The sequence below is a fragment of the Aspergillus terreus genome, genomic scaffold (assembly GCF_000149615.1).
Source record: "Aspergillus terreus NIH2624 scaffold_1 genomic scaffold, whole genome shotgun sequence".
NCBI classification, from domain to species: Eukaryota; Fungi; Ascomycota; class Eurotiomycetes; order Eurotiales; family Aspergillaceae; genus Aspergillus; species Aspergillus terreus.
Window position 1 is genome coordinate 628,413 of NT_165972.1, and position 11,074 is coordinate 639,486.

General features: G+C 54.0%; 5 protein-coding genes across 5 annotated transcripts; 4 read left to right on the forward strand and 1 right to left on the reverse strand.

Annotated features, from left to right (window-relative positions):
* Positions 1-390: 390 nt before the first annotated feature.
* ATEG_00223 (Mpv17/PMP22 family protein) lies at positions 391-1,571 on the forward strand (the record flags this gene model as incomplete). The annotated part of the gene is made up of 6 exons (XM_001210309.1): positions 391-456; positions 612-702; positions 767-792; positions 856-1,198; positions 1,259-1,425; positions 1,500-1,571. 6 exons carry the CDS (start codon positions 391-393, stop codon positions 1,569-1,571), a joined length of 765 nt encoding a protein of 254 aa, XP_001210309.1.
* A 798-nt stretch (positions 1,572-2,369) lies between these two features.
* Positions 2,370-3,750, forward strand: pgkA (phosphoglycerate kinase pgkA; the record flags this gene model as incomplete). The annotated part of the gene is made up of 3 exons (XM_001210310.1): positions 2,370-2,435; positions 2,496-2,916; positions 2,984-3,750. The coding sequence occupies 3 exons, from the start codon at positions 2,370-2,372 to the stop codon at positions 3,748-3,750; spliced, it is 1,254 nt and encodes a 417-aa protein (XP_001210310.1).
* A 665-nt stretch (positions 3,751-4,415) lies between these two features.
* On the reverse strand, positions 4,416-4,866 carry ATEG_00225 (proteasome regulatory particle lid subunit SEM1; the record flags this gene model as incomplete). Its single annotated transcript, XM_001210311.1, has 2 exons — positions 4,416-4,624; positions 4,761-4,866. The coding sequence occupies 2 exons, from the start codon at positions 4,864-4,866 to the stop codon at positions 4,416-4,418; spliced, it is 315 nt and encodes a 104-aa protein (XP_001210311.1).
* An 851-nt stretch (positions 4,867-5,717) lies between these two features.
* ATEG_00226 (TTC39/IML2 family protein) lies at positions 5,718-8,084 on the forward strand (the record flags this gene model as incomplete). The annotated part of the gene is made up of 4 exons (XM_001210312.1): positions 5,718-5,805; positions 5,972-6,048; positions 6,124-6,190; positions 6,241-8,084. The coding sequence occupies 4 exons, from the start codon at positions 5,718-5,720 to the stop codon at positions 8,082-8,084; spliced, it is 2,076 nt and encodes a 691-aa protein (XP_001210312.1).
* A 1,024-nt stretch (positions 8,085-9,108) lies between these two features.
* On the forward strand, positions 9,109-11,017 carry ATEG_00227 (MFS transporter; the record flags this gene model as incomplete). The annotated part of the gene is made up of 4 exons (XM_001210313.1): positions 9,109-9,393; positions 9,502-9,559; positions 9,625-9,956; positions 10,031-11,017. The coding sequence occupies 4 exons, from the start codon at positions 9,109-9,111 to the stop codon at positions 11,015-11,017; spliced, it is 1,662 nt and encodes a 553-aa protein (XP_001210313.1).
* Positions 11,018-11,074: the final 57 nt, after the last annotated feature.

The following is an 11,074-nucleotide window of genomic DNA, read 5'->3' on the forward strand; positions in this document are numbered from 1 at the left end:
GTATGTAAAAGCGGCGGGGAAGGATGGCGGGTGGATCACGGGAACGTTAATCTGGACAGGTTGGTTGGAGCCTGCCGGACGAACTGCCTCATCATCATTTATTGCGGTGATCTCCTTTTCCCCCGCTACATCATCCTGATCGAACCTGGTTGATTATCCAAACAGGGCATCTCGACATTCCTCCAGTCGCTGGGGAATCGGTTTCACAGTCATTCTCCCATTCGGTGTGTGGGTGGACTCTTGCCAAGTCGCCTTCATTCCCTTCATTATCGTTCACTGCCTTGCTTTGCGTCATACTGTCGCTCCATACCGCCGAGCGGAATCTCAGTTCGCCTTCGATTTTCTTCCATCTTCTATAAGTACTCATTCCCACCGGGTCCGTCCTTCATGATGTTCTCCGCCGCGCGTCGACGAATTTTGGATGGACTCAACCGCCGATACATCTACGGTCGTTTCGTATGTCCTCCATCCCTTCTACACCTTGCTCTCGTCCCCCAGCAATCCTTTTTGGCTGTCCTGTAGGAGCCAGGGAATCCGAAGGGGCTATAGCTTTCTTCTGTTGCAAAAGACAAGTCACTGACGGATGCCTCTCGATTCGTTCGATACTCTAGCCCTTACTTCATAGCATCATCTTCCTCATAGAAATGGCAGCGGCCATGCGGCTGGCTGCCAAATTCAACTCCTACTATGCGGAAAAGCCGGGTAGGTCGAACTGTTGGCGTACATGGTGATAGCCCAGCTTGCTAACATAACACGCTTGGTCCAGTACTGACTACTATGGTCACCAACGCGGTACGCGCCTCCACTGGTTTCCACTCTTTTTCGACCGCAAATAACTGACGGGAATCGTGCTAGATCCTGGGTGGTATCGCAGACACGGTTGCGCAGCTTATCACAGCCTTCAAAGCTCGTCCTAGCCGCCACGGTACCGGTGGAGATGACTTCATTTCGATCGAGATTCACGATTTGGACAAGGAGAAACCACCGGCGCTTGGGGAATTGGGACACGCCAGGAACCTACCGCCCCCGTTTGATTTTGAGCGGTTGACCCGTTTCATGTCGTACGGTTTCTTCATGGCCCCGGTGCAGTTCCAGTGGTTCGGGTTCCTATCGAGGACCTTCCCTCTCACCAAGAAGAACCCGACCATCCCGGCTCTGAAGCGGGTGGCGGTTGATCAGCTTATGTTCGCTCCGTTCGGTATGGACCTGATGTTGTGCCACGAGAAAAAGGATATCCCGCTAATAGAAATGAATATAGGTCTGGTCTGTTTCTTCACCTTCATGACAATTGCTGAGGGTGGCGGACGGAGAGCCTTGACTCGCAAGTTCCAGGATGTGTACCTGCCGACACTCAAGGCGAACTTTGTGCTCTGGCCTGCGGTGCAAATCCTGAACTTCCGGGTGGTTCCCATCCAATTCCAGATTGTGAGTTTGCTCTTCTCCCGTGACCCGACGCGTTTTCATTAGTTATTGTATACTGATTGCTTTTTCTTTCACAGCCATTTGTGTCGTCGGTGGGTATCGCATGGACCGCATACCTGTCTCTGACCAACTCTTCCGAGGAGGAGTAAGGTAAGGTACGGGTTTTCTCGTTGCATTGGATGGTTATCACTTGATACCTATGTTTACCTGGTCGGCCCTTGGCTTTGGAAATCTTCTTTGTGGATTCTTTCTTCTTTCCTTGTGTTGCGTGGGGTATGTTTACGGCGTTTTCAATGCTGTTTTGGGGGGTTCTGTTTCTCATTGGTGGTGTCCGGTCTGTCACAGGGTACTCTCAAAGGTTTCTTCGTTAGGTATTCAAAAGGCGCACAAATGCTGGATTTAGATCATCAACCCAAGCGGAAGAGACTATTCAAAGGAGTCTCCATTCGCAGGGATATGGAACTGCCATTCTATGACGCTTTCGGGAGAAATTTCCAGGATTTTCGTAGGTCGAGACACCCACAGAGGCACATGTAGGGACCGCGGGGGACGATGATCCTATGAATGCCCGTACGACGAGAATTCCGAAGCGGCTGTTTCCAATTCCCGCGAGAGATCCGAGGCTATCGAGAACGCATAGGGACAATGTTCACCCCTGAGAGCCCGGACCCTTCCGTCATCGATCGCGGTGGACTGACATCAGTCCCGCATCAGCCCGATGCGTCAGCGAATCTCTCACCGGACGCCCCACCAAACACTGCTGCTACCCCGCCGCTGGGCCGAAGTTATCATATGGGCTCACCGTGAACGGATTGAGCATTTTTCCCTCCTTCTTCCAATTCACCTCACCATCTCTCCTGCGAGGTACTGCTCCCTATTTCTATCCCTCTAGACCCCTGTGGTATCGCTGACCCGACGCCAGCTCCTCCCTCTCCAACTTCTTCACCATGTCTCTTAGCAACAAGCTTGCCATCACTGACGTCGACCTCAAGGACAAGCGTGTCTTGATCCGGGTATGTCACCTCCAATGGCTGTGGTATGATCGGTCAATGCTAACCACGCTCACCTCCCAGGTCGACTTCAACGTCCCTCTCGATGACAACAAGAACGTCACCAACCCCCAGCGTATCGTTGGTGCTCTCCCCACCATCAAGTACGCTGTCGAGAATGGCGCCAAGGCCGTTGTCCTCATGTCCCACCTCGGTCGTCCTGACGGCAAGAAGAACCCCAAGTACAGCCTGAAGCCCGTCGTGCCCGTCCTGGAGAAGCTCATCGGCAAGAGCGTCATCTTCACTGAGGACTGCGTCGGCAAGGAAGTTGAGGAGACCGTCAACAAGGCCTCCGGTGGCCAGATCATCCTCCTGGAGAACCTGCGTTTCCACGCCGAGGAGGAGGGCAGCTCCAAGGACGCCGAGGGCAAGAAGGTCAAGGCCGACAAGGCCGCCGTCGAGGAGTTCCGCAAGGGACTGACCGCTCTTGGTGACATCTACATCAGTAAGTCTATTTCCCCTTTGGCCCATGGACCGTAATTGGGTTTGTCCATACTAACGATACCATCCAGACGATGCCTTTGGAACCGCCCACCGTGCCCACAGCTCCATGGTCGGCGTCGACCTCCCTCAGAAGGCTTCCGGCTTCCTGGTGAAGAAGGAGCTTGACTACTTCGCCAAGGCCCTCGAGAACCCCTCTCGTCCCTTCCTGGCCATCCTCGGTGGCGCTAAGGTCTCCGACAAGATCCAGCTGATTGATAACCTCCTCCCCAAGGTCAACAGTCTGATCATCACCGGAGCCATGGCCTTTACCTTCAAGAAGACCCTGGAGAACGTCAAGATCGGCAAGAGTCTTTTCGACGAGGCCGGCAGCAAGATCGTCCCCGAGATCGTCGAGAAGGCTAAGAAGAACAACGTGAAGATCGTCCTTCCTGTCGACTACGTCACTGCCGACAATTTCGCTGCCGACGCCAAGACCGGCTACGCTACCGATGCCGACGGCATCCCTGACGGCTTCATGGGTCTGGATGTCGGCGAGAAGAGTGTCGAGCTGTACAAGCAGACTATCGCCGAGGCCAAGACGATCCTCTGGAACGGCCCCTGCGGTGTCTTCGAGATGGAGCCCTTCGCCAACGGCACCAAGAAGACCCTCGACAACGTCGTTGCCGCCGCTCAGTCCGGCTCCATTGTCATCATCGGTGGTGGTGACACTGCTACCGTGGCCGCCAAGTACAACGCCGAGGACAAGCTCAGCCACGTCTCCACTGGCGGTGGTGCCTCTCTGGAGCTTCTGGAGGGCAAGGAGCTGCCTGGTGTCACTGCTCTGTCAAGTAAGTAAACTTTTACGACCATGTAATGTGTTGGAGGGACGAGTTGCAGAATGAGATCGTGCTTGTCCATGTGTATTGGGCGAGCCATGGCTGCATCAGGCCGTGTTTTTTTAGCGTCCCTCTCCATCCCGTCGAGGGATGGCCTTTTCTATGATGTAATGTACAGGCATTAAAATTAATCAAAATAAGCGAAATGATTTTGTTTCTCGATTCAAGAAGGGTTCTGATGAAGTAATGGCTACTAGTGACGGGATCTAAACTGTGAGATCAGACGCTTGTCGTTCCCATTGAAATGGATATTCTTATTGCGTAGAGCTTCTCTTATCTTTTCTATCAAACAATTGTTTTCATAGGATGTCCGGGAGCCATACACCGCCAGCGTCCGTCACGATCATATATGCCTGGTAGATCTGGGCCAAGGACCCCGGTCGCTTCTCCAGTGGGCTGGGCGCCGTTCCCCTTGACGAACGAACGGCCATGACGATCCCAGGTGAACGCAAGGCCGGGCGAACTACCACCATAGAACGGACATGATGTCCTAATAAAGAAGAATGTAGCATCTTGATGATATAGCTTGTGTTCCATCATGGAAAAAGAGGGCAAAAATAGATAATTCTTATCGTTCGTTCATTCGCGTTCGGGATATTCAGAGTACCACATGTCCATCCGTCCATTAGTGAGATGCCTCGACCTTTTCCAGTTCCTCTCTGTAGCACGAAGAGAAATACGTTAGTGTTGCGTAGGCGTCAGAGGAAGAAGGGGAGCAACCGCACTTTAGCTGTTTCGAAAAGTCCTCCGCCGCATCGTCGTCGTCCCAGCTCTCCTCCCACAGGTGAACATTCGTGCCGTTCGCGGCTTGCTCGGTTTCTTCTTGGGGCCAGTCTGGTACCGGGAGTCGTTAGTACCGTGGTTGGTTGTCTGGTCGTGGTGACGGTGGTGATGGCCCCTTCGCTGGGGTCTTCATCGGGGGGGGGGGGGGGGGGGAAACGTAGAGAAAGACGATGGCTCAATCACGAACCTTCAACAGGGAAGTCCTCAAATTCGTCGTCTTCCTCCAATACGGGGGGCTTTTGTTGTTGTGGCTGTTGGGTGGGCTCGGCCTTGTCCTGAGCTTGTGTCGACATGATGGGGGGATGGAGAGGCGGGAGGATTGTCGGTGACAGGCGACTAAATGGAGAGAACCGGGGAGAATGGGGAGGAGCGGATGGAGCGATCAGAATGGGTGGTGGGTTGGGGGTGAATGATGTTGGTGCGGAGAAGGAGATGAAGGCCGTGATGAGAACAGAGAGTGAGAGCGCTTCTTGGCGTAGGCGGAGAGAGAAAGTGACGCAGACCAACCCAAACGGGTAACTGGAGAGCCGCTCGGGTAGGCCGGAGCAGTCATTTTACATTCCATGCATGGTATATCGACATGTTTGTTCTTCTCTAGCTGAGGAACAATATATAGAAGTTTCTCCGAGTGGAGGACAGCTGTAGAGGGTCGTTGAGTAGGGATTTCTCCTAGTACAAGAGGAACCCTGCGCATTCGTGTGTCGCAAGATGATTCCTCTGGTGCTCCGCCTCCGACGCCTGCGCCGCCGCGGAGTGGACCATGGTCCATCCTGGTTCCCTTTTATTTATGCTCCCTCATCATTCACTTGTGAGAGTCGCTCGTTTATATCTCGCCCTTCCTCCCCGCTCGTCGCTTTCCTTTCCTTTCCTTTTCTTTCCTTCCTTGCCTCTCCGCCCCCCTATGGTTATGTTTCCGGAAGCCGCCCACGTTCTCACTCCAGATCTCATGGGAACGTCCACATTCTTCCTGATCCGTCCGTTGCTTGATTCGGGGTTCGGACCCCTCCGTCTTATCGTCTGACGTAGGCCACAATTACTTTCTTACGCTCCTTCGGACTCGTCTGCGCCGATTGTCACATCTTTTTCTTTTCTTTTTCTTCCTTTTCTTCCTTCTACCTCGTGTAAGCCGTGAGCAAACAACACCATGTTCAAGGTGGGTTCGTGGCTCTATGGCAAAAAGCCGGGGACGGCTTCGACTCAGTCGTTGGACTCCTTGACGGAATTGCGGGACTGTGAGTATCCTGAGAGCGGTACGCTGTGGTGGTTAGCTGGAGACTCTGCTAATTGTCTGCTCTCTTGCGTTCAATAGTGGAGGATGCGTTGAGGGGTACGTTCCCAATCACACTCCTCGCATTACTTATTAATAATAGAAGAACTGACTCGTGTTGAATAACACAGCTGCAACCCTTATCCTCAACGACGACGTCGATGGTGCCGAAGATGGACTCTCAGAGGGAATCTCGTCCTTCCATAATGTGTGTACCACCCGCGATAAGCTCGCCCATCGCCACTCGTTGGACCGACACTAACGACGACTCGGTGATATATAGTTGGGAAGAGGTGTCGTGGCGTTCATCCGTGCAACGCTCGGCTTTGAACAGGAGATCATGCGCCAGGGTTCGTCTGCCATCACGAAGGATCCATCCTTCGTCACTGACCATCGGTAGCATCGGAACGGTTAAACATTGCGGAGACCAGCGCTGCCAGTGATCAACATAAAGCACAACATAACTCGCACGCGCCCAATACCTACCATTCGCAGATCTATGTCCCCGGCACCGAGTTCGCCCTTTGTCAAGCAATGGCACAGCTGATGAGCGCTGTCGTCGGGGTGCTCAACGAAAGTCTCACGGAGAGCATCAAGGGGTTCTATAAGATGAGAAAAGCGTATATCACACTGGATGGTATCTTGAAGATGGAGCAGAAGTTCATGCAGATGAAGAGATCTGGGGAGCTGTCTCCTCCAGAACTCGCCCAGTCATCCAGCCGAAGCTCCGGACAGGGCGCAGATGCGAAATCCAACCCAACCACTCCTGTAGAGGCAGGAGGTTTGTCTCAGAAGCTTTCTGAGCTCAACGTCTCCCGCGAGCCTACGGATTCCGACATGTCTGTGGAGACCTCTAGCGAAATGCTCAGCCATGACCCTGATTCGGACATCTTCAGAAACCAGATCGATGTGTTCGTGCATTCGGGAGCCAACTTCTGCTTCGGCATTCTTCTTCTCCTCATCTCGATGGTGCCCCCGGCGTTCAGCAAACTGCTGGGTATTATCGGCTTCCATGGCGACAAGGAACGCGGACTGAAGATGCTGTGGCAAGCTAGTAAATTCCACAATTTGATCGGCGCTATTGCTGCATTCGCGATGTTAGGTTATTACAACGGGTTCGTCCGTTACTGCGACATCATGCCAGATCCGGTTTCCAGAGAAGAAGGGGATGTGCAGGCCTACCCTCAGGAGAGGCTCGAAGCTCTCTTGGCGAAGATGAGAAAACAGTTCCCCAAGAGTCAGCTGTGGCTGCTCGAGGAATCTCGCATGGAGGGTGCCAACAAAAATCTCGAACGGGCGTTGGAGCTTCTGTGTGGAGAAGAGCGCAGCCCGCTTAAGCAGGTCGAAGCTCTGAGGGTGTTTGAGCGGAGTCTAAACGCAATGTACCTGCATCGATACCAACTGTGCTCGGAATCGTTCATCGAGTGCGTCGACTTGAATTCCTGGTCTCGGTCGCTATACTACTACATTGCGGGAGCGGCCCACGTCTCCTTATATCGGTCCGCTCTTGGCAAGGATGCTAGTGAAGCGACCAAGCATGCGGAACAGGCAACCGAGTATTTCCGGACAGCTCCTCCATTGGCTGGAAAGAAACGCTTTATGGCCCGACAGCTCCCATTTGATGTTTTTGTTGCCCGAAAGATCGCCAAGTGGGAGGCACGGGCCAAGGAGTGGAAAGTGCCGCTCGTCGACGCCGTTGGAGTGGACCCGATTGAGGAAATGATTTTCTTCTGGAACGGCCATAGTCGCATGACGCAGGCGCATCTGGAGGAGTCGTTGCAGCACCTCGCCTGGTCAGAAAGCGACGCCAACAAGCACTGGTCTCGCGAAGGGCCCGAGGAGAAGGCCATTCTCCAGCTCGTTCGTGCGGCGGTGCTGCGCTCCATGCGCAAGCATAGCGAGGCCAAAGATCTCCTTCAACGGGGTATTTTAGACCATGACAAGAGCCTGTTCGTCGGCCACCTCAAGGATAACTGGATTGGACCGGCGGCTCATTTCGAAATGGCCGCTAACCTTTGGATGGAGCGTCCGACCTACATTGAGATCCACGGTGGCCCAGATGAAGAGAATCCCGGGGAGGATGCACATCAGCTGGAGAGGAATAAGGTCCGCCAATGCAAGGAGTATCTCGAAAAGGCGGCTCGGTGGGAGAGCTATGAGCTCGATGCTCGAATTGGCCTGAAGGTGACGGCTGCGTTGGAGGCAGTCCATAAGTGGGAGACCGCACATTCTGCTACTAGTTGATGATTTGATGTATTATGATTGACTTTTGTAAAATTGTTCCTGTGGTTTGTTTAGACGCATTGCTGTTCTACGGGCATATAGAGGTTATTACGATGTATATATCAGAGGGCAGCAATTAGGGCTAGACAGGCATGTGACCACCACTTCCTTTCTTCTCATTTCTCCCTCACGTATCCTCCATTCTTTACATCCACCACGCGTTCACAGGGCCCTCGGATCGACGAAAAAGCTTACCTGCGAGCCATCGGAGAATTATGGGTACCTTGCACCACCTCGACAGTGGCGATCGCCACCCAACGTGGTTCGGATAAAATTCCGGCTGACGTTTGGCATGTCGAGGTACGGTCGGAGGGATCACAGCAGGTTCATTGCCTTCTGCTGTGAGTATCGAGTCACGATTGCTATGCGACATCTATGGACATCTCGGAGGTCCGTCACAATTGTCTGTACAAGAAAAACACCTTTCCAAGGTTGTGTCGGCAATCACAAACCTCGGATGCAACCGACCATCCATATATTTGACAACCCCCACACCCCGACGGCAAGCCAATGGAGCTCTCCACCAGCCTGGCTTATCGGACGTCCGATTCTGGCTGGGCCCGGTTAAGACGGCTTCCCTTCGGTCGGTTGCCGACGCGCAGAACCTGAAGACTCGAGCCTTTATAAGCCATGGTTCCTGGTCCTGATCGGTGGGAGGGGAGAAAAAAAAAGGGTTTGGAGATGCCCAGACTTCTATTCGAAATCAGTGACGTCTTTGCTTCCGACAGTTAAAGTCAGTTCCGCTTATCGCCTCTGCTCGGCCGACTGCCCCTCGGCCTTTCTTGTACTATACATAACAAAAAATTTATTCTTGCACGTCTTGTTCAACTTGAATTCCCTGGTTGTCCCCGGAGACAGCCTATCGCGATCATCCTGACGCCTTTTGTGTGTCATGACGAGAGACGAGCACGATGCTACTTCCTCGCGGACCCTCCAGCGACGAAGATGTGATCTCCTTGGGAGGAGCAGCCAACGCGCGACGACCATGGCCAATGGAGCGCTGGAAAAGCAGAGCACGGTCGCCTCCGGGCTGTCGAGGTTGGAGAGTCGCGCGCAGTCTGTAATTTCGCGCATCCGCAGCCGCGAGCCTGGTCAAACGGCCCGCTTTACGCATCCGCTTTCGCATACCAAAACGTCTCCCGACGTGATTGTGGATTTTGACGGGCCGGACGATCCGTATCGGCCTATGAAACTGGACTTTCAGGAAAAAGGCCGTGACAACTGTGTTGTATGGCTTGACGACAATGGGCGCCACTTGGGCAAGTTCCATGTATGTCTAGTCCCCTCTCTCCCCCACCATTCGCGAATTGCGACTCGAGTATACTCCGTACTAACGATGCGCAGTTTCTCTACAGGCACGCAGCAAGTGAGTAAACAGTACCATGTCGGCGAGGAGGTTGGCACTCTCGGCACCACTCTACTTCTACTCGGCTTCGGTAAGTCATCCCATGTCTTCGGCGCATATGCGGACCTATCACTCACCTCTCGTCTTCCGATACAGGTCTGGGTCCGCTGGTCTGGGCCCCATTGTCCGAGGTCTACGGCCGCAAACCGGCCGTCTTAGCGCCCTACTTTATCGCCGCGATATTCTCGTTCGGAACCGCAACCGCTAAAGATATCCAAACTATTATGATCACTCGTTTCTTCACCGGATTCTTCGGCTCAGCCCCCGTCACCAACACCGGTGGTGTGCTGGGCGATATCTGGTCCGCCGAGGAACGGGGCGCCGCCATTGTTGGATACGCCATGGCTGTCGTGGGCGGGCCAGTCCTGGGGCCCATTGTTGGTGGCGCCATTGTACAAAGCTACCTGCGATGGCGATGGACAGAATACGTGCGTACTTCGAATTCCCCCGCGAACACACGCCACCCTGGTCATCAGATACTAACTTCGCCCCCCGTACACAGATCACCGGCATCATGATGTTCTTCTTCCTGCTCATGGACGTCGTGTTCCTCGACGAAAGCTACCCGCCCGTCCTCCTCGTGTACAAAGCGCGGCGCCTGCGGTATGACACAGGCAACTGGGCCCTGCACGCGAAGCACGAAGAATGGGACGTCACCTTCAAGGAGCTCGGCAACAAGTACCTCATCCGCCCCTTCGCCCTCCTCGCCACGCCCATCTGCTTCCTCGTCGCCCTGTACGCCTCCTTCGTCTACGGCATCCTCTACCTCAGTCTGGCCTCCTTCCCCGTCGAGTTCCAGGAAGTCCGCGGCTGGAACCCGGTCGTCGGCGCCCTCCCCTTCCTCGCCTACCTCGTCGGCATCCTCTTCGGCGCCTGCGTCAATCTCTTCAACCAGAAGTTCTACATCAAGCGCTTCAAGGCGAACAACAACTTCCCCGTTCCCGAGGCCCGCCTGCCCCCCATGATGCTCGGCTCTGTCCTCTTCGCCGCGGGTCTCTTCGTCTTCGGCTGGACCGGCCGCCCGGATATTCACTGGATCGGCCCCATCATCGGCGCCGTCTCCATGGGCTTCGGCTTCTTCACAATTTTTCAGGCCGCCCTGAACTATCTCATCGATACCTTCCAGAAGGTCGCGGCCAGCGCTGTGGCCGCCAACACTTTCCTCCGCAGCGTTTTCGCCGGGTGCTTCCCGCTGTTCGCGACGATCATGTTCCGCAGACTCGGTGTCGACTGGGCCTCGAGTGTGTTGGGGTTCAGTCGCCGTCGCGTTGATCCCGATCCCGTACCTGTTCTATATCTTCGGGAAGCGGATCAGAGCGAGAGGGAAGTGGTCGCGCGCTTCTGTTTACGGCTACTGATTGGGATTTGCAGAGAGCATGCTGAATGTTGCCTGCCTGGAATGCCCACGAAAAGTTGTCTTTATCTTTTGGTTTTATTATACCCTTTAGCATATGCTGGCCAAATGATTTGGTTTTATGATACCACATAATGATTGCATGTGCATAGAGTCTCTTTGATATGGCTTCACGTTTTTCTTCTAAGTAGC